Source organism: Trachemys scripta, chromosome 3 (assembly GCF_013100865.1).
Source record: "Trachemys scripta elegans isolate TJP31775 chromosome 3, CAS_Tse_1.0, whole genome shotgun sequence".
Classification (NCBI taxonomy): Eukaryota; Metazoa; Chordata; order Testudines; family Emydidae; genus Trachemys; species Trachemys scripta.
The window spans coordinates 191137356-191160914 of NC_048300.1; the positions used below are offsets into that span (position 1 = coordinate 191137356).

Consider the following 23559-nt stretch of genomic DNA (forward strand, 5'->3'; position numbering starts at 1 on the left):
AGATTCCAGCAATGCCCAGGATGATCAATTATGGATCAGAACCCCATTGTACTAGGCACTGTACTAACAGAACAAAAATAGTCCATGAACCAAGGAGTTTATAATCTAATAAGCTGTGATACACTGTCCAGGGAAAATCATGAAGTTGTAGTGACCACAGATGTGTTACAGGATCAAAGGCTGTAGAACACCTGCATGCAATAGTCCAAAACTCATACCACTGACTTAAAGTGGAGAGAAACAGGATATCACTTTGATTGGCATTCACTGTAGACATAACCAAATGTTGAAAATCCATAACCACACCAGAGGCAGATAGTCCTTGATAAACTCTTTCAATTCCCCAAGGAGCCATTAAAAAAACAATTACTCTGTCAGGGCCAAAAAGCCCACATGGCAACTTCAATTACTTACACAAGTCTAGCACAGATCCACTTCACATGCATGCACTGTTTCAAAGCGTCCTCATTCTCAAAAGAGCCATTGACAAGCCAGATGCACCACAGACATATCTACCTGTACAAGACTGCATGAAGTGCTTCCCATCTCATCTCTTAGACCTGGTCTGGAGCCCACCACAGGCTCATTTTATGGTTACATCCCAGAATAGAACGACTGCTGTGAGACAATAGATCAATGACCTCTATAGTCCAGCATCCTGTCGCCAAGAATGACCAATGGCAGATGCTTCAGAGGAAAGTGTAAAACCCTTACAAAACATCTAACTCTGCAATGCTATAACATAGGGGAAATGTCTTGACGACTTTGACTGTTAATCAGCTGATCCATGATGATATAGGACCAGAAGAATGATTTTCCAAGTCAAAAACGTATTATGAGACATGTGAGCAAGAGGAAAGATGGTCTAGTGGTTAGGGTGCTAGGCTATGACTAGAGAGACCTAGGTTCAGTTTCCTGCTTTGTCACAGGCTTCTTGAATGACCTTGGGCAAGTCATTTAGTCTCTCTGTGCTTCAGTTCCCCATCTGTAACACAAGGGTAATAGTACTTCCCTACCTCACAGGGTTTCTGTGGATGAATACATTAAAGATTGGGAGAGCTTCAGCTGTTAAACACATCTTGTCAAAAACCTAGTTGCTCCAACATAACCCACTGCATAAGGAGCGTGGGAACCTGTCAAACCTCTGGCACAAAACAGGTGATGTCCTCCTATGCCATCAGCTCTAAATCTTCCACTCCATTGCATGACCATCATTCAGCTAAGGACACAAAATACAGCTATGGAGCTAAGGTCCTATGGTGATCAATACATTAGCGTTACTTTCATTGACACACAGATCGATAAGTAGTTATCATTTGAGTGAAAAAACAACAAGGAGTCTGGTGGCACCTTAAAGACTAACAGATTTATTTGGGCATAAGCTTTCGTGAGTAAAAACCTCACTTCTTCGCTATGCATCCGAAGAAGTGAGGTTTTTACTCACGAAAGCTTATGCCCAAATAAATCTGTTAGTCTTTAAGGTGCCACCAGACTCCTTGTTGTTTTTGTAGATACAGACTAACACGGCTACCCCCTGACATTTGAGTGAGTTATTCTACACCAGCAATGGTTGCTTGCTTGCTTGCTTTCTCCAGTATTTGTTTAAGCATCAGTGCAAGTAATTATAGATTACAAAGGGTATGTTGTTCATCACCTGAATTTAGGTCCTGTATTGAGAGAAAATTTGAGAAAACAGTGATCTGCTCACAGCTGCAGATATTCCAGGTGTCGCAAAAGAGGCAACATTCATCTAATGAAATGGTTTCCTGTGAATTCTTGACTCAGCTCTAATGCACATTAACATACACATAAATCGAGTCAAACTTTTTTGAACTTCAGGTCAGCCAGGTCTGAAATTTGGGTGTGAGTTCTGGTTGGTTCTAATATCACACAAATTGGTTTGCCCATCCCTGGCAGCCAAGGAAATAATGTTTTCATATGTGAATTGAGCAGATTTGTAGTAGAGCCACCGAGGAGTGTACATTCAGCTGGGTAGACACCCAGTCTCCTGTTTGCAGACCTTCATTGCATTTGCAAAATTGAATAGCGAGTTGGACATCTGAGCATTTGCCCCATCTGATTTGCACTCAAAATTCAGCTGCAGGTGTAAAAGGGAGGATGTGTATTTTGTGGGTGCAATGGAAAAAAGGAGCAAAGTTTGTGGCTGCAACTTGCACCCAGCACAGGAAATAACCCTTCTGGGAATGTATCCCCCTAAGTCATTAACAGTCCTCATTTGGCCCTGATTGGAGTAAAGCATCCCTCACATCCCTGCTCGGTGCTGCTCAGACTGTGACTGTGACCATGATGAGACGAGCTGGGGCAACTTGCCTGATACAGCTGGTGGCAAGCAAGGGAGCAGGGAGGCAGTGAGTAGAACATTGGCAAGGAACGTAGCCAGTGGGCAGTGAAGGGGTAAGCAGTGGGAGGACCCTGACCCCACCCACTCGCACCCTGGCCAGAGTAGATGACTGGATGCAGAGCGAGGAGTACGCTGCTCCACGGAAAGGAGTCGTAACTTGTTTTCCCTTAGAGCATGAGAAGTACTGTGCCTCTTGGAGTCACAATTCACTCTCTGGTCTGCTCCTGGGACCGCGTGCCCATGTGCCCATCCCTTCATCAGAGCTGCCTGCAGAATCACAGGCTGTCCCAGAGCGAGTAACTATGGAACCCCATGGAGTCGTTTTTCCAGAGACACTTCTCTGCCTGGGAAGCCACTTTAAAGTAGGTTACTGCTCTCTGTCAGTTTTCATGTATAATGCAAAGCTGCTTTTCTCCCCCTTCAATCTACAGCCCTATTTAACGACTTCTGACATATCGGGAGGGAAGAGATAGGAACCGAGCACTTGGCTCAGTTCTGACACTTCCCGTAGTCAAATCCTAACAACTTTTAAGCTGAATGTTTCCAACAGGTAGAACCTGGAGGTAGAACTGACAGGCATCCTAGGTGTGTTAGATCATTTATAAGCCAAAGCACTTGACTGATTTCTGTTGTTAAAAGAGTCTTTTTTCCCCCTCTAAGGGCCTGATTCATTAAAACTGTATACTCCATATGCATACACTTCTCTGTAATTTTACCAGAAAAAGTGCTGAATCCCTCTCTTTGGATAAAAGTCTGCACTGATGCAAACCTTTCAACAAGTCAGCTCGCAGAGCCATATTCACTGCCCCCATTTACAAGAGGCAGACTGGGTAAACCCAGACTAGTTCAGAGGTTGCTAGTCTCTTATCGCTTATGGGGTTCCACCTTTAGCGTAACGGGATGTGGTACTGAAGATCAACCCCAATAGATGACCCCTGAGGGAATTAGTTACAAAAGTGGCACCCAAAAGGACTCAAACTTTAACAGGCCTCAGATACGCAGGATGAGATGATTTTAACAGCAGAGTTGTGTAATGTACATTTGCACGCTTCCCTCCACTGGCTGTTCTGCAAGAGGATAGCAGCCCACTATTGCTGCCAATCAGTGGAGTTACTCCTTTAGCCCAAGAATAGAGATGGTCGAGCTGGTGTGAACATTTTTGTCTAAATGCTTGTGGAGACCTATTGGTTTTGAATACGTTTTTATCAGGCCTGGGAGGCAACAGAGAAAGAAAGGGGCAACTTCCTTATACTTTATAGCCTAATGGTGCGGGCCTTTGGGTGGGATATGGGAGATGCTGCTTCAAATACCTGCTCTCCCTAAGTCAGAGTGATGTGGGATGAAAAACTCTCCTCTGAATGAGTCCTGATTACAGTGGATGGGCACAGAGCTCAGATTTCAGCCTGAAGGGAACATTTTGACACACTTCCATTTCAGGGAAAACATTCAAAAGTTTTTGATGCAGAACAAAACCAGATTTCAAAAGTTGCTGCAAAATGGAATTACTGTCCTCCGGTCAGCCCCAGGAGATAGGTCCTGGGTTCAGGCACTGTAGATGACCCACAGGTAGTTATAACATGGACATAATGAACAGCAGCAGGGGCACATAGATCTGGGAACATTTTGCTCCACAGTTCCCACTGCTGCATTTGGTTGTAGAGCTGGGGTTAGCAGGACCCAGGACGGGGGCTAGGCGAGGCACTTAATGCACATTTGGCCAGTTTGCACATGCAAATATCATCTTGCCTGCCTATACAGTGTCTGTACAAATGTTGCAGACAAGTTTAGGGTATGCCTATCATGTTAATAGGCTTTCAAACATACCTTGCCACTAGTGTAGACAAAATTTAACCCTTTAAAAGTGTGTTAGCTGACTCAGCTAACACATCTTTAAAGGTGTTAAAACTGTTCCATTCTAGGTGCAAAAAGCATGTGTAAAAACAGGTCAGGAAACCTGTTTTCCAACACAACCTGTTTCTTTAATCTAGACAGGGTCCTACAGAGAGGCTTGTGAAGATTCTGCTGACAGTGTCTGTCTACTGATGCTTTTGGTCATTTTTTGCTGTCATATATCATTGCACTCTAAACCATTTTTGTGCTAGGGCTGGACTGACAGACGCTACACCAATACAGTTGAATTGTTATGATGTCTGGTGTGGGTATCAGCCTCACAACGGAGATTGCATGGATCCCTTTTAAATGATTCCCCTTTTCTTTTAGACAAATATGTAAAGAATTCCAGGACCTATTGAGTCAAGACAGATCGCCCCTCGGATCCTCAAGACCAACTCCAATATTAGACCTCGACATCCAGAGACATTTAACACACTTCAGGTATGACCTTTGAAGTCATTTTGTGGTGCAACTTCCCAAAGAAAGACAAAGGCTTAGGTTAACTGAATAGGAGAGATCTTGGAGAGGTGAATAGGAAGTCTTTTAAACTGGATTTCTTCTACAGGAACTGATAGATATTTTGTTTCTGCTTAGAAGGACAAAATTCCAAAGCTGGATCTCATAGGGTACGTCTTCACTACCCGCTGGATCGGCGGGTAGTGATCCATCTATTGGGGATCGATTTATCGTGTCTAGTGTAGACGCGATAAATCAATCCCGGATCGCTCTGCCGTCGACTCCGGAACTCCACCGTGGCGAGAGGTGGAAGCGGAGTTGACGGGGGCGCGGCAGCCATTAATCCCGCGCTGTGAGGACGGGAGGTAAGTCGAACTAAGATATGTCGACTTCAGCTACGCTATTCTCGTAGCTGAAGTTGTGTATCTTAGGTCGATCCCCCCCTTCTGTAGACCAGGCCATAAAGACTCTGCATTCAAATACAGTGGCACCTGTTCTCTTATCTCCCCACAGTTCCGACTACAAGGGTGTGAACAGCAGGGAGATGAGCTGTAACTCCTCCATGTGGATGCTGCAGGTGTGAACTAAAAGGCTCCTAGTTTGCATTAACAGAGTCCCCTTCAAACAGGGCTACTTTAATGAGAAGTAGGAACCTTTCACTTTGCACCCACAGTGTCCACATGGGGGAGTTACAGTGCAGCACGTTGGTGCACACCGCTATTCACACCCCTGGCGTTCAAACTGTGGGGCAGTGGACACATTCCCTAAGAGCCACAAGAAGGGAAACATACAGAGCACCAAGCAGCCTTAACTGAGATTACAGCCGCACTGTACATACACACAGTGCGAGAAAGTCCCTGCCCCAAATTGCCTATGGTATAAATAGATCAAAGGTGGAAGCAACGGCATCAGAGCGGTGGCCCCCTCATTTCTACAAAGGTTCTTGCCCCCTTAGCTGGAAGAAAAGAAGTATTATCCTGCCCATACCACTTGAGGTGCAGTGAGATTCAAGGCCAGATTTTCAAAGGTATTTAGTCACCTAAAGATGCAGATATACATCTGGTGGAGTTTTCCAAAGCACTGAGGTGCCAAATTCCTTCTGACTGAAACAGGAGTGAGTTAGGCACTTTTGAAAATCTCACTAAGTACCTATCTGCATCTTTAGGCACCTTTGAAAATCGGGCCCTAAGAGACTTGGCTAAGGTCTATGGCAGAGCTGGGGACGGAACACACAGCTCCCAATTCCTAGTCTAATATCTTGATTACAAAATCATCCTTCCTCTCTTCGCACATAAACTACCATGAGCTTCAGGTAGGGTCTATGTCAGCCAGACAGCCCTTAAGTATTTTTGCACAAGACAGGAATAGTAGCAGTTGAAGCTTTACATCATCCTGTTGCTACACCTCAGCCCTGACCCGGAGATTGGGAGAGGAAAATTAAGTCTTTCTGGTTCAGCAGTCCCTGGCCTTTCTGCTGAGACTGCCAACAAAGCTTCTGGTTACTGCCAGTGGAGGAAATGGTTTCAGTGTGGTGCACTGGGCTGTGCAAGTTATTTATTAACCACCAAATAACTTGATTGAAACGATCAATTTATTTCACGTAAGCCACTGAAGAGCCACCAAATGGTACCTGCTAAGAGCTAACAGAAGAGAAGATAAGAACTTAAGAGTGGCCATACTGGGTCAGACCAAAGGTCCATCTAGCCCAGTATCCGGTCTTCCTACAGTGGCCAATGCCAGGAGCCCCAGAGGGAATAAACAGAACAGGTAATCATCGAGTGATCTAACCCCTGTCGCTCATTCACAGCTTCTGGCAAACAGAGGCTAGGGACACCACAAGAGCTGCATGTAAACTGCTCCCACAAGTAGCCATTTGGAGTGTCTCATGCCAACAAATTATATTTGGTGCTACAAAACCCAGGAACAATGTTGCGTGCTCTCTAGCACCATCTACTGGCACCTTATCTATTAACTAACTACACATACCACTCTCTTTTATGGCACAGTCCTGTAAGAGTAATGGCTTTCAGTCCTTACCATCCTGGACTGAGTTCCCATTAATAGTCCTCTGAGCCATGCAGTACTCAGTGTCTCCTGGGTCTTGTTTCCCCTTTACTCACACACAGATGCACACACACATAGAGCTCCCATCAATCATAAGCTGATATAAATGGGACCATCCTGTTGAGGGAATGGATAAGTCACATTATATGAACACAAAGCAAATGTGACACAATGCAGCTAATCATGGTATGTTTTGCACATTACATTAAATGGGATTTAAAAGGGACACAGAGGGAACGGACCTAATACTGAAGTCAAGATTCCCATCCTCCCCTTTGCTGCCCTGTGTGATACAGGAGGGTCAGGGAGCAGTGGGAGAGTGGTAGAGGGGAAATATATAAGCCCTAGGCTAATTAAGGCATGGTTCCCTGTAGACTAGGGAGGATTGCTACAGGTTAATGGGAGCACCAGCAGTCAATTAAGGCCCTGTCAGGAACCTAATAAAATCCCCTGCTTCAGGCAGTCAGAAGAGGAGGAAGGAGAGAGGACTGAAGCTTGGAGGTGTGTTGTGAGATGGGAAAGACCAGAGAACCGAAGTAAGGGAGACTTGTCCCGGCAGGGCAGGGAGACTCCCTTCCCCAGTGTCTAAGGACTGAGAGTAACCCCACCCACGGGGGCAGAGGGTAAGAAACCTGCAGGGGTTGAGAGGGGCTGGGACTCAGAGTGAGGAGCAAAGCCAGACCCCTCCCCCGCTTCCCTCCTCTCCCACCTACCAGGGCCACTAGCAGGTGCCCAAGAGCAGAGGCAAGGGGTGGCATCTTAGCCCCCTGCCAAGAAAAGCGTGGGACCCACCATACTAACATTGGCCATCTTGTCATGCCTGCTACACTGGGACTTCAATCCCAACTGCTAACATCCTTGAGGATGCTTAACTTTATCTTCAATGGGACTACTCACGTGCTTAAATTTGGGCACGTGGTTGAGTACCTTGCTGAATTGGAGCCTAAAGGCAGAACTTCCTTCACCGGTCACTTGATTGGCTTTGGCCTCGATGCGGTTTACATCAATCAATAGGCGAGGTCAAGAGGGTAAAAAGTCTAGGACAATAAAATAAGAAACGGGCTTCAGCCAGACATTCCCCAGGTTAGAGAAGTGGCGGTTGTAATCGGAACCTGAGTCAGAATTTCAGATCTGTCCTCTAACTCTATAATGGGACAAATCAATTCCTGGATCCAAACACCCTGAAATGTTGGGATGGGCTTGGACCCATCTTTAAATTAAATGTTGTCCAGACTTTGATCCCGGACATTTCAGACATGGTTAAGGCTATGATTATATCATGGAATCTGAGACTTCCATTGACCTCCATGACATTTTCTGCCCCACAGCTGGAGCTCCCAGCCATTCCTCCTGCCCCCACAGCTTCCAGCCCCTGCCCTGGTGGGGGGACCCTGCAGCTCCCAGCCGTGGTGGTGGGCCTCCCTGGAGCTCTCACTCGCCGTAGATGGCGGGAACCCTCCAGAGCCGCTCTGCTGCAACGTCGGGGGGGCCCTGGAGCTCCCATTCACTGCAGCGGTGAGGGACCCTGGAGCCCCAGCAGCAGTGGATGCTGAGCTGAACCTGCCTCTCCATTTTGTCATGGATTTTTTTAGTGAAAGTTAGGGACAGGTCACAGCTTCCGTGAATTTTTATTTATTGCCCGTGACCTGTCCATGACTTTTATTAAAAATATCTGTGACAAAATCTGAGCCTGAGACATGGTTCCTAACATTCCAGGGTGCTGTTATGCCCTCTAGTGGTCACACAGAGAAGTAGCTGTTCATCACCTTCCTCGCGATAGGAAGGGACTTGATCACGATAAGCAGAAAGACCTGTGTGTGCTTGACTCCCAACACAGTTAGATCAGCTGGTCAACATCCACTACACTGATAAGAGAATAAACCATCTATCCCAGTGGGAGACTCACTCACTAATTATAGACTCTATAGGACAGATTTACAAAAGAGCATGTTAGATGATGAGCTCTTTTGAAAATCTGGTCCTATTTGTTCAACATATTGTTAAAAAAGAATATATCCTTACTACCTTTGACACTATTAATCACTCCTCCATTATGTGGTGTACACTGACACAAACTTAGGTTGTGAGCTTTTGTGCAGTTCACAAACTGAGCACAGTTAAGCCTGTTCATTTCTTGAATGGGAGGCCTTCGGGGAAAAGCTCTGATGTTGCAGGAAGGGGTGCTGGGGATTTAGTGTTGCTCTTTGTGCTGACAGTGTACTCTCCACGGTAGGTGATACTCTTCCTCCTGAGTCAGCTCATGTCCCCAGTTTACTACTATAGAGCCCTGGGCTGCTACGGAGGCCACTGATTGGAACAGAAACAAAACCAAGCTTCTGGTTTTTACTGGTTACTAAAGATCCCAGAGCAATGTCTACCAAAACAGGGGAGTCTGTTCAAATGTCCCATCCAAATGATGATATAGGTAGCTACCGTACATTTGCCCTACTCTATGCTTCCACTGCTTTCATTGGATAAGGTATTATTCTTTTCTTCCTTACAAAAAAAATTGTGTGTTGTTGAAGACACATGGCTTTGCCTTGGTCCATCTCAGAGGACCACCTTTTGATGCTCGATGAAGTGATCGCCCTATTCATTCAAGCAAGTTATCCACTGATGTAAGTAGGTATGACTCTAATAAAGTCAAAGATATTGCAATCATTTATGGCAGGGATTAAATTGGCCTATACACTGTCATAATGTCCAGGGCTTTGATGCTCATGAAATGTATTAATTATTCATTCTTATTACATACATCAACATTGCAAAATTGTTTTTTTAAATAAATTGGTAGCCCTTTTTGATTGCAAAGATAATCATTAGTGGCATTATTTGTAATCTGAGCACCAATCATGTGCTCAGTGCTCTCCAAACATAATATTTCCCAGATGAGACAATAAAACTGAGATAATGACCACTGGCGGTCATCAACAATTCCGTGACATTTTTTAACAAGAGTACAAACCTGCTGTCCCAGCCCTATTCCAATATAATAATCTGTCTCGGAATACATTTTACCTCCTGTACTATTGAGGAAGTTTATAATGTTGCATAGCTCTCTGTCCTGTGACAAAGCCACTAGATAGTTATTGGGGGTTACAAACTCCAGACTTGCACTAGTTGTTCTGAAAGCTCACAAACATTTTGGCAAACATAGAAAGAATATCAGGCTTTTGCCTGGAATCTCTCTCTCACTCTCTCTCTCTCTCTCTCACTCTAATTTGAGCTGATTATGACTTTAGGTGGAAAAAATAAAAAACGGATGTAGTTTCACTCAGGTTTAGTATAGAGATAGTGGACTGGAAAATTCTGTTTACAGGTCTGTCGCATCTTACGCGCATTTAACATGCGCGATTTCAACTTTACACGGTCAGCAAAAATAAAAAAAACAAAACAAAAAAAGAAGAGAAAAATAACAATTTGAATACTATACCTGTAGTGCGGGCAATTTCGCCCGCCATTGAACTCAATGGAATTTTGGCTATACACGGTTTTCGCTTTACGTGCTAACCGTGGAACGGAACCCCCGCATAAGATGAGACAGACCTGTACTCTCTTTCATAAGACAAGAACAAGGGAATGTGGAATGAAATTGGAAGGTGGCAAATTCAAAACAGATAAGAAGAAAAGCAGCGTGAGAAAAGAGTTTAACAGAAAAAAAGACTGCACATTTACATGGACAACATAAATGAATAGTAAATATTAGGACATAAACAAGAGCTTTGGAAGGGATATAAACTCCCATGCACAGAGCAGAATCTAGCCTTTTTTAATTGGGTACGATGAGGAATTTTTTTATCTAGGAACAAGCTTATCCCATAACTGCCAACTGCAGAGTTTCTTGCATCTGGTACTAGCTAGCATCAGTGACCAGATGGAGCACAGACAGATCTGACACAGTATTGTAATTCCTATGTTCCAATGTTTTAATTCTTCACCTCAAATCAGGCAGTGGCATCTCTTGTTGAGACCCCCCCCCCCCCCCCGTTCATCAAGATACTCAAGCATGTGTTTAAGGACAGGAATAGTCCCACTGAAGGAATAAGAGTTTCTAGGTTAGCTCAAATGCAAAACTTAAAGATCATGCAAGCTGAAAGCAAGGAAAAGCTTCAAAGAACCCCCCTGTGAGCCTGAAAACTGCTGAGTTTCACACAACTCTAGTAGACAGGCATAAACCATAGGCTCATCTACATGACTGATACAACCATGTTTGTGCAGTTAGCTTCTGACATGCCTATCTGGCCTGAATACAGAAAACACAGTTTCAGCAGCTCTACACTGCAGGTGTACAGTGTGTTAACTATGTTCGACCATCCACTGATACCATGCAGCCATGTTTATATCGGTGCACTCTGGGAAAATCTGAGCAATTATCCTATACTGCGTAAGTCTGGATAGAGGATTTGGGGTGTTTTTCAAAATTCCCTTGCTAATGCCCTCTGAGAAGGCTTCCTGCAAAGAGGATTGGGAAGCAGGAAAGTGCTAAACCTGGTTACAAAAGCATAGTTAGGTTTTCCGATCTACATGACAAAAGGATCATGCTAGGTCTGAGTTAAAGGATGACAATAACATGAGTTACCCAACAGGCAGCAAACACTGGTATAAGTTGCAGAGCCGTGAGTTAGGAAATGTGTTTCTGTGTCATGTATGGATCTGAACTAGGTTTGGAGTTAATCATTCTATAACCTGGCTACAAACATGCTGAAAGACTTTAGTACAGACAGGACTTATGGGAGAGCTTTTGCACAGCTCCTGGCAGAATGCATCACTTAGTTCAGGAAGTGAGCACGCGAATCCTGGGAAAACTCAGGGCCATCCAAAGGCTGGGAGCATTTGTGAAACCACATTGATGCCTGCCTCTCAGTGGCTTTTTGTTTGCTTCTAGTGACCAGCCCACATATAGAATTGTATGAGTCTGCTACTACCTTTGTTTTTTAAGTTCAAGTAGTGGGGGCTCATGCATCTGATCCAGAGAGCCCAAGTTCAAGACCTGCAGTAGCGAAAACACAGTTATGGGGTTCTAATTACCCTTGCACAGGGTTTTGTCATCAAATCTGCCACAGGCGCTCTCTAGTGGTCAAACATGACTCTATGAATTTTCAATAGAAAAGAAAAATCTCTCCAAACACAAAATGATATTAGCAAAGAAAGTACCCAACGGGCTTCTGTAGCCTGAAAGGGCAACGTCCATCATCCCACACTGCCTTTCGCATTCTGGCTATTCCCAAAACACTAATAAGTCATGGAAGCAAAGTAAAATGAAATGTTTTATTGGGGGATTTCAGGAAACTCCAGGCTAACATCAGCATAGAAAATTTTACATGCTTCAGATTTTAAATTTAGGCCCTAGATATCATAATGGTAGCTGCTTTCAAAATAATGTTGGCATGTGAAAAGAAAGAAAGAAAGAAAGAAAGAAAGAAAGAAAGAAAAATTGCCAAGTACTGTACAGTACATTTTTAAATGGCTTTTACTAATAACAATTTATGCCAAAAGTGACTAATGACTTAGGGTACCTCAGGTTTTGGGTGCCCAGTTTGAAATACTTTAGAGAGTCTTGATATTCAGAGGGTGTGTGCTCAGTATTTCTTTAATATCAAGCCCTTTCAAGGTGTCCCAAGTGAAGCACCCAAAACCAAATCACTAGTCACTTGTGCAAATCTTGGTTTAGGGCTAACCTTACATTTGTTTCTGACCCAAAATTCCCATTGGATTTGGTGGAAGCTGTGTGTGTGTGTGTGTGTGTGTGTGTGTGTGTGTGTGTGTGTGTGTGTGTGTGTGTGCAAGGAACATAGGACGGGCCCTTTAACTTATTGAAAGTGAAATAATTTTTTAAAATGTATGGTGAAATCCTGCCCCATTGAAGTCAACGGTAAAACTCCCATTGACTTTAGTGGAGCCAAGATTTCAACTCTAATTCACTTTTCAGTACATCAAGGATATAAATATTTCCCTATTACATTACTTAGCTACTATCTTTGGATTTGTAACTGTAAAAAGCGCCCATATACAGGCTCTGGGCCCCTCACCAATTATTTAAAATTACAAAACCAAACACAAATTTCACTCAAACCATTCCTTATACCAAGCACAGCTCATAATCACTGCTAGAAGTCCCCACCCCCAACCACCATTTATCAGCCTATACCTCAATCCCTCTAACTGTCTTCAAAGGTCAAGTGAAACAAATGGTTACAGATTCAGTTCTGTCAGAGTGGTCACCACTGTCACAGACCCGTGAATTTTTCCCTTTATACAGACCAGCTGCCATATATTAACAGTTGGTTAATTCATTTTAATGTAGTCCCATTTCAAAGAAGACTAGAGCAAAGCAACCAAACAACCGGTTAATGCGCTGCAGTTTGCTCCAAGTGAACAATTCATTAGTTTGCTTTGGTTCAGTCCCATTTCAACATAAGAACGGCCATACTGGGTCAGACCAAAGGTCCATCTAGCCCAGTATCCTGTCTACCGACAGTGGCCAACGCTGGGTGCCTCAGAGGGAGTGAACCTAACAGGTAATGATCAAGTGATCTCTCTCCTGCCATCCATCTCCACCCTCTGACAAACAGAGGCTAGGGACACCATTCCTTACCCATCGTGGCTAATAGCCATTAATGGACTTAACCTCCATGAATTTATCCAGTTATCATTTAAACGCTGTTATAGTCCTAGCCTTCACAACCTCCTCAGTTAAGGAGTTCCACAAGTTGACTGTGCACTGTGTGAAGAAGAACTTCCTTTTATTTGTTTTAAACCTGCTGCCTATTAATTTCATTTGATGACCCCTAGTTCTTGTATTATCGGAATAAGTAAATAACTTTTCCTTATCCACTTTCTCCACATCACTCATGATTTTATATACCTCTAGCATATCCCCCCTTAGTCTCCTCTTTTCCTAGCTGAAAAGTCCTAGCCTCTTTAATCTCTCCTCATATGGGACCCTCTCCAAACCCCTAATCATTTTAGTTGCCCTTCTCTGAACCTTTTCTAATGCCAGTATATCTTTTTTGAGATGAGGAGACCACATCTGTACGCAGTATTCAAGATGTGGGCGTACCATGGATTTATATAAGGGCAATAAGATATTCTCCGTCTTATTCTCTATACCCTTTTTAATGACTCCTAACATCCTGTTTGCTCTTTTGATTGCCACTGCACACTGTGTGGACATCTTCAGAGAACTATCCACAATGATGCCAAGATCTTTTTCCTGATTCGTTGTAGCTACATTAGCCCCCATCATATTGTATGTATAGTTGGGGTTATTTTTTCCAATGTGCATTACTTTACATTTATCCACATTAAATTTCATTTGCCATTTTGTTGCCCTATCACTTAGTTTTGTGAGATCTTTTTGAAGTTCTTCACAGTCTGCTTTGGTCTTAACTATTTTGAGCAGTTTAGTATCATCTGCAAACTTTGCCACCTCCCTTTTTACCCCTTTCTCCAGATCATTTATGAATAAGTTGAATAGGATTGGTCCTAGGACTGACCCTTGGGGAACACCACTAGTTACCCCTCTCCATTCTGAAAATTTACCATTAATTCCTACTCTTTGTTCCCTGTCTTTTAACCAGTTCTCTATCCATGAAAGGACCTTCCCTTTTATCCCATGACAACTTAATTTACGTAAGAGCCTTTGGTGAGGGACCAAAGAGGACTAGATCAAAGCAAACTAACCAACTGTTAATGCACGGCAGCATGGTCCCCATGGTTACCACTACTATCACGTGAAATATCTATTTTTTACCATGACTGTGCGGTGGATTATGCATAATTTTACTGTGACAAAATCTTATTCATCGTAATGGTACATGGCAAGATATATGTGATACTGTGGCATCACAATCACATGGATGTATCATAAATGTTGCATATAAGGTATTTATATATTACCTATCATTGTAGTATCTGAGCCCCTCCCAATCATTTAATATATTTACCCATCTCGACACCCCTGTGAGGTAGAAAAGTGCCATTTTGTAGATGAGGAGCCAAAGCAGAGAAAGACTAAGGCCCAGATCCTCAAATGTATTTGGGTTCCTAATTCCCATTCACCTTTCAGTATATGGGCCCAAGTGACTTGCCCAAGGTCACACAGGATGTCTGTGGTTGAGCAGGGATTTGCACCCAGATCATAGATTAGCACCCGAACCACTGGACCATCCATCATCTTGTAAGGCTTCAGACAGACTCCAGCAATATGTGACCTTTACAAACCTTTTCTCTGAACTTGATTGGAGTTTTACTCTCATGATAGCTCCCATAACCAGGACAGTTAGGCATGGTGTTGGGATTGATTATATATTTGTTACAGCTCTAATTGTCTGGGGAGGATGAGCAGGGGGGGACATGAGATGCCAGGGCCACATCATTCTTTTCAGAGTAACTCTTTTAAAACCATAATTACATTACAAAGCCATTGAATATGGTGACATTTCACCAGCGACCATCCCTGGGTGATGAACTCCTCCCAACATGACTTCTTCATTATCTCTTAGTCCCCACATACTATTTAATCAAAACAAAGGTCTGTTTTCTTTATTTAGACACAGATAATTCTTCATAGACTAAGGTCACAGCAGTGAGATTTTCAAAAGCACTTAAGGCCTGGTTCTCATACAGTTTTTGGACCAGAATAACTATGGCCTGCTCTACACTTAAAATGGAGGTCTACATTACTATGGGTAGGGGTGTGAAATATCCAAATGCCTGAGCATGGCAGCTATGCCAACCTAAACCCCTGGTGTAGACACAGCTAGACTGGTGGAAAAATGCTTCTGTTGACCTAGCTACTGTTGCTCAGGGAGGTGGAATTAGTAGTGACAGAAAACTTCCTTCTGTCGCTCTAGTGTGTGTCTAAACTACGGCACTACAGTGGGATAGCTATTGCGCTGTATCTGTGCCCATAGTGTAAACATGACCTATGTCTGTTAGGGGTGGGATTGTTTTACTGATATAGGGCTTGTCTACACTGGCACTTTACAGCCCTGCAACTTTCTCGCTCAGGGGAGTAAAAACACGCCCCCCTGAGCACTGCAAGTTTCAGCGCTGTAACATGCCAGTGTAGACAGTGCACCAGCGCTGGCGCTGGGAGCTATGCCCCTTGTGGAGGTGGGTTTTTTAGAGCCGCAACTATATAAGCCCCGTTAAAGCATTGCAGCTTGCCAGTGAAGCCGTGCTCAAAGGTACATTGTGTTAATACTAATATAGCTTGTTCCTTTTCATCTATACAGTATAAGCATCTTTATACCAGTATGGCCTTGTCTACACTTGCAAGTTAGAGTGCATTAAATCAGCCCCGGATGCCCTAACTCCTGAGGTGTCCACACTGGCAAGGCACTTAGAGCGCCAGGACTCCGTGGCTGGAGCGCTCCTGGTAATCCATCTCCACGAGAAGCATAGAGCTTGCTGCGCCCCGGCTGAAGTGCCGGGCTGTCAATGTGGACGATGTGTTGCATTACTGTGTTGTGATTGGCCTCCGGAAATGTCTCATAATCCCCTGAAGTCAAGTGGCCACTCTGGTGATTGTTTTGAACTCGTGTGCTAAGCAGGGCATGCTGCACTATGGTGTATAGTGGCCACTAGTTTATATTTGCTCTCTAGTGAAATGCTGAGTGTTGTCAGTCTTGTGACAAAACATTTTACGGTCTGGGTCTTGGCTGCCTTGGTTTTCCATATGGACTCTCGTGATAGGTGAAATCAGCCACAAGATTTGAGCTCTGTGGAGCAGGATGTTTTTGGTGGAGGTCCCTAGATTCTAGAACCATCTTTTCTGTCTCATCAGAACTCATCTTTGCTCTCCATGGTATAGAAAAGCCCATCCTTTTATGATGGCATTTTCCTAACATGTGTTTGGCTATGAAGGGAGCTGACTGGGTTAGTGTCTTTGAAACTGCAGGCTAGCTGTATAGTTTTATAGAGTTCTCTATTCCTGTAGTATCTGATACCTTTACTCAGACTCCACACACATTCCCGAGGGCTTCCTTATGCCACTTAACCTGAGGAAAGGTATCCGAATCAAGCCCTTAGATCCTGCAAATGAAATACAAAAGGACTCTTGATGTCAATGGGAGCACTTGTGGTGTTAGGTGCCACTCAGCATGAGTAAGGAAATCAGGCTCTGTTTTAGTTCTCGCTTCAGTTGCTGGGATCTCATCTGGGAGCTGTGTGTGGTTGCTGCCAGTTGTCTGCAGCGTGTTGTGAAATTTGGATAGTCACTTATGGTTTTTTGGGGATGTTCATGTTCCCAGAAGCTTGGGCAGTGGGTGCCTGTTTCTGTTTTTGCTTTTTTAATTAGGGTATTAAAAATTGGTGCAGATGGCACCACCCATGGAGAGTGAGCATGGTTTTTTTTTGCAATGCAATGGCACGCCACCCGCCTGGGGTGAGCAGGAGTGCTCGAGGTAGCTGCCAAACTAGAGTCCAAGCCTTCAGGCACACTGGGATGTTTTAATTTTAAGTAAGGACATCATTAATACATGAGCAGCCATAATTGCATCATAACACTAGGCATGCCTGTAGGCAGGAATATATGCCGGGTGTACTAAAGCATAATGGTTATAACACATTGACCCTAAATAACTTCTTCCATGTGAAGATCTCAATGCATGGTACAAAACCCAGTTAATTTAGCCTTGCAATATTTCTGTGCTATGTTATTGCCCCCATTTTGGAATGGTGAAGTGACTTACTTAGAGGTCACACAAGGAGGAGGGCAGAAGATTTGGGAATACCTCAGGCCAAGATTTCCAAACTCAACTGCTTGATTTAGGCTCCTCAATCCGTATTTAGGTACCTTAATAAAAGTGACTTGATTCAGAGATGTTGAGCACCCTCTGATTGTTTTGATTTCAGTAGGCACCTCTGAGAACCAGGCCACTTTTATTTCAGTACCTAAATGTGTGTGCTATGGCACTGCAGTTAAATACTTTGCCCCAAGTCTTCAATCTCCCAGACCTATGCTTTAAACATGAGGCCATCCTTTCTCCTCTGACTGGAATAAACTCACTGTTACTGGTAAAGAGAAATTATCCAAGCTTTGCAGCATTTTCAAAGGGTTAAAAAAAATTGTGGAGCCAGGTGAATGACTGTGATAAAGAATAAAGGACATCTTCTCTCAGCCTCACTGTACCTTATCAGTAAAATGAGGACAATAAATTATACACAGTGGGGCTGGTCAAAAAATTGTCTTCAAAACTGTTTCTTTTGGAGGAAGAGAGGCTGTGTATTATGGCGGTTGTGTGACTGGAGTGCATGATGGGAGATGTGATCCTATGAGGGAGCCGAACCTATAGAGAAGAAAGGGACGTTGAGACGCCTGATCTACAACTCCTGTGAGGCACTGAGGTGGCATTTCAGAATCAAAATATTTGGGTTTTTGTTTTTCACTGAAAACATTATTTTTTTCCACAGAAAAAGAAACCATTTTCCAATCAGCTCTAGTTATGATGCTGACTGGTTTGACACCAGGTATACAGTTCTTTTTTCAACCTATACATGGTTTGCAGACAGGTGGTGTTTTTTTACAGTTTTGTTCATTATTTGAGATCTGCCCACCTGTATACACCGATGGGCTGTTGGTGAGCTGTTCCCTGGGAATGTTCAATATCGTATTCCCTCTTTGCTCTTCATGATGTGACAGGGCATCTTAGTCACATGGTATTGTTTCTATTCCCTGACTTGATGACCAGAATGTTTAAAAACAGAGGGGGGTGGGGCTTGCACAAATCACTTCCACACAGTCCTTTGCACAAATGCATATTCTTACATATTCATGGGCCTTTGGCTTTTCTGTAATCATGTGGAAAACAAACAAAATGACAGTGCATACTGGCAACTATCAAAGGAACTTCATGGCTTTCACTTGAATATAAGCTAACAAATATTCGTTGTGTATTCCAGTGTACACAACCCTGGCCATTCCAAAATCATAAACCAGGCCCTGAAAGATCAGAAGTGTGGCTTAAAAATAATGAGATTAACCCCCGATTCCCGACATTTGGGTTTCTTTTATTTGCCTTCTGGTATAGAAGCCTTTAGGGTTTGTATTTTAGAGCTTTTCTCCACAGTCATGAGGGCTTGAAACTTATACTCTCAGAATGTAAATTGAGATCCTCTGTAATCACATGACTCCAGAAGCTTAGACTTTAAGAAAAACAGCAAATATCACATAAGATGGCAAGATTGGTGTAAATATTAATCTTTTGTCCAGTGTGCCAGGCACTTTCAAAACATAAAAAAGGCACTGTCCCTGTCCTTAGAGGAAAAGACTCTACAGTATGAATACATTTAGATTTTCCTCATTTACTATAATTAAAATGAAGGCCCAATGGGGCCTCCAGATATTATTCAGTAATTATTATGTAGTTATTGTTAATGTTTTTTCCCATCTGTAAAATGGGGATAATGATGCTTAACACCTTTGAAAAGTGCTTTGGGATGTCTGGCTGAAAAATGCTACATAGTTATTACTCTATTATTGTTGTTGTTATTTATGGGAACCCTCAGAAGACTAGGAGATTCAGATTCCAATGTCTAGAGACTTCTCCAAGGTGTCTGACCAACTAAACTCTCCACATTTCAGTCAGATATCTCAAAAGACCATGACCCTCCCTAAGATTTCTGGTCCTTCCTGCTTCTAAGAGAGGCAGAAAGTCAAGCCTGTCTTAAACGCAAGTGCTCTGCATTGGAACTTTTCTGCTGCTCCCCACTAGGGTTGCCAACTTTCTATTTGCAGAAAACCGAACACCCTTGCCCCGCCCCCTGCCCTGCCCCTTTCTCGAGGCCATGCCCCAACTCACTACATCCCCCTTCCTCTGTTGCTTACTTTCTCCCACCCTCGCCCACTTGCACCAGGCTGGGGCAAGGGATTGGGGTGTGGGAGGGAGTATGGGCTCTGGGGTGAGGGCTCTGGGGTGGGGCCATAAATGAGGGGTTCAGGATGTGGGAGGGGGATCCGGGATGGGTCACAGGATTGGAGTTCGGGGATGGGATGAGGGCTCCAGCTGTGGGTACAGGCTCTGGGGTGGGGCCAGAGATGAGGGGTTTGGGATGTGGGATGGGATCCTGGCTGGGGCAGGGGGTTGGGGTGCAGAAGAGGGTACAGGCTCTGGGCTAGGGGATGCAGGCTCTGGGGTGCAGCCAGAAATGAGGGGAGAATCCCAGGAAGCTGCAGCATCTCTCCGGCTCATAAGTGGAGGCGTGACCAAGTGACTCTGTGTGCTGCCCGCATCTTCAGGCACCACCCCCTCAGGTCCCATTGGCCGCAGTTCCTGGCTAACAGGAGCAGCTGAGCTGGTGCTGGGAATCGTCCCTCCACCTAGGAGCCAGAGGTAGATGCCAGCAGCTTCCCGGGAACTGGGTAGGGAGCTGGGTAGGGAGCCTGCCTGCGCCACCAACTGGATTTTTAATGGTCCAGTCAGCAGTGCTGACCGGAGCCACCAGAGTCCCTTTTCGACTGGGCTTTCCGGTTGAAAACCGAACACCTGGCAACCCTATTTCCCACTCGCCTCCTCCAACTTCTTGTCAACAAGCTCTCACTTATTTCTAAAATGTCTGGTCAGATTGGGGAGCCAAAATGCTGAGGAGACTTGTCCTTGCTCTGCAGAATACAGGAGGTGCTTCCCTGACAGCCCTGCAGGTGTTTTAGTGCATTCAACCACTCTCACCAATCTCTGCATCACAGGGAATCGCCCATGATAGCCAGTTGCTTTTTAGCTGCAGGGGTTAGTGGCTCTTTGGTGCTTGTCAGTGCAGTTCCTTAGCCAGCCAGAGGAGTCACCACTGAGCAGCAAGGGGCATTCGCTTCCTGCAAGTGTGATTCATTGATCAGTGTGCATGTGTGTCCACCCCTGTGCCTGATCTACAGAGGATATGAGTATGTTACAGCCATACTTACAAAGTGTGGGTCTTTAGCTCAAGCTATAAGCCCTTATGCCTTTTGCTTGCGAGGTCACGGGTTCAATCCTCTTTATTGTCCAAAACAGCCACTATCCCAGACACTGCCTCTTCAGTATTTCCCCAGCAGCAGGATTTTGCCTATTGTTATATAACAAAAGATATAGAAGAGTGCTGCACCTTTAATCTCAAAGCACTTTATCAACTATATCTGTGCAGCACCACTAAAATGTAACCACTTTTGGGGTGCAGAGCGGAAGCAGCAGGGGGGAAAAGACTGTGTTATGATGTAACCCATGCCTGTTTGGAGGGCTGTGCTGTCCCTCTCTAGTAGCATCTATACCATCTAGCGATTAATGAGTCTGCAACAGCCTTAGCTAAGAGGTATGTGGCTTTTAGCTCATGCAGTAGAGGCTCATATAATAAGTTTCAGATGTCCCAGGTTTGATCCTGATTACTGGGGTCTGTCAACCTTATCATAACACTAGGACAAACCTTTATCTTGACTAACTCTACCTTAGGATCCATAATGTCTGTGCATAGCAATCAGGCCCTTGGTTTTTAATGGTCTCATCTGGAAGACTCAGCAAACGATACAGAATTTATTTAATCTACCACAGAAAGATGTTGTTAACCCAGCAATTCCAGTGAGCATAGGGGACAGATTCTTAGCTAGTGTGAATCGGCATAGCCCCATTGAAGTCAATGGTGCTACATCCTCTGAGAAGCTGGCTCTAGGTGTTTCAAACCTGATCCTCCTATCGCAAAAACACCGCTTTGAAGTTGCATCTAGTCTGGTTTTCTTTTATTTCTTTCCTCCAAAGGCAATAAATATTTGAGGGGGAAAGTCTTGAATTTCACTACAAGACAATCAGTGCACAGTAAACTCTTCAATGTTTCTTTTCTTTCTGTCTCCCTGTCTCTCTCCCATGTACAGTTTGATCACTCACGGCTTTGGAACTCCTGCAATATGTGCTGCCCTAAGCACTTTCCAAACTGTTCTCAGTGAAATGCTGAACTACTTGGAAAAACACACATCGCACAAAAACGGAGGAGCAGCAGAATCTGGCCAAGGACACGCCAACTCGGAGAAAGCCCCCCTGCGGAAAACTTCAGAGGCTGCTGTGAAAGAGGGCAAAACAGAAAAGACAGACTAGCTACATCAAACAGAATCTATTTCCAGAGAGTCTTGCTGCTGATATTTTTTCTTTTTTAAATATATATATCATTGCGGGTGATTTATCTCCAGTGGACCAAAAAACAAAAAACAAAAACAAAAAAAAAGGGAGGGGGAAAAAAGAAAAAGATAAAAAAAAAAAAAACCCTGAGAAAAGAAGTGTACAGTAATTGTGTGATGAAATTGTCACTTTTTTTAATTTATGTTGCTCTAAACTATTTTTTTGTGCACGTAGTGTTTGATCGTTCCCAATGATACACTAACACTGTTTTTTATAAGCACTTCTGGACTCAGATGAGGTGGCACGCGTGATTTGTCCAGGCTAACTTGAAGCACTTTCTTATCCAGCAGCATAGTTAGGAATGGGGCAAGCGCCAGAGTCATGGGATATGAAGATCTGGTATTATAACTTTGCCCATGCGACGGATCAAATGGAAAGAGTGCCTCCTTCGCCCTACCAAGCTGGCCCAATCAGCTGACCATCAGGAGACAGTATGGAAACTTGGAAAGGGGAAAGAGAAGAACCTTTATGTCCTGGGAAGAGTGGACCACTCAATAGTTGGGCTGCACAGCCCAGTGTAGGAATTTATGGTAAATCTGCATTGGAATTATGCCAGAGAACTGTCCTGATTGTTCAAGAAGCAGCCCTGGTGCCTCTCGTGTGAAGGACATCACAGTCTAAAATGAAAGGGCCTTGATAGTTTCAGCAAAAGCCCTAGTAACTGTAATCATTGGAGGTCAGATTAAATTATAAGCTTCTGTCCCTTATCCCTTATCCGCCCCTAGTATTGGCAGCTGAATTCAGAAACTGCAGTCAATCGTATCTGGGACTGTATTCAAATAGATTGATGCAGGTGGTTGGAGAGGACTTTTGTTTTGCTTTGATTTTACGATTCTTTTATTTTCTTTTCTTTAATGGCTTATATCTGCAGCTTGTTTGTCTTTAGCAATGTAGCTAGGACTCAGGAGTTTCCAAAAACACCCACTCACAGATCAGAGGTTTTAAAAAAATCCCATTTCAAATAAAGGATGTCTCGGGATAGATTGGCCTTGTCCACAGCAGCCAGAGGTTTAAAGGCCTTGCTTAAGTATTTCTAAAGCCTCACTTTACCACCTGCCACACTCATCATTTAAAATGGAGCCAGCCTTAGCATCCTCCAGGCTCAACTCACTTCAAGCCAAAAGTGTCTCCGGTCTGATTCTACTTTGTCTTGTCTTAGGTTAGTTCCATCCAGCCAATTCATGCCAGAGGAGTTTTATTTCATTAGCTCACCACTTCTTTTTTGGTTTTCCATCATGTCTCTTTATTGGGGAAGGAAAAATATTGTTGCACATGCAAGAGTGCCTTGGCTGTATGTAGATAGGACAACCAAACCGGGATTACAAAAACTGGCCTTCAGAAAGAGTTGAAGTGTTGAAGGAAGTGAGTCAATTGTGGCCTAGTCCTATTCCCACTGAAGCCAGTGGGAGTTATGCCATTAATTTGTTAGTCTCTAAGGTGCCACAAGTACTCCTATTAATTTCACTGGGAGCAGGATTCATACATTTATTGAGAGCTGATTGAGTTTCAGAAAACCTACCAACTGTTAAAGAGTCACTACTGGGTCAAATTTAGCCCTATATTTAGTCTTTGTAGAAACAAGGCTTTTTATATAAAATCTAAGACCTGTGCAAAAGTTTCTCTGACATATTTTTAAAAATTCCT

The 23559-nt window shown here is 43.9% G+C and overlaps 1 protein-coding gene across 1 annotated transcript in view; it reads left to right on the top strand.

Moving 5' to 3' along the window:
• TFAP2D (transcription factor AP-2 delta) overlaps positions 1–21928 on the top strand; it is a 229343-nt gene extending 207415 nt beyond the window's left edge. The window contains exons 7-8 of the mRNA XM_034766922.1: positions 4583–4696; positions 21615–21928. Coding sequence (XP_034622813.1) covers positions 4583–4696; positions 21615–21834 — 334 coding nt within the window. The 3' untranslated portion in view covers positions 21835–21928. The remainder of the gene's footprint in view (positions 1–4582; positions 4697–21614) is intronic.
• Positions 21929–23559: the final 1631 nt, after the last annotated feature.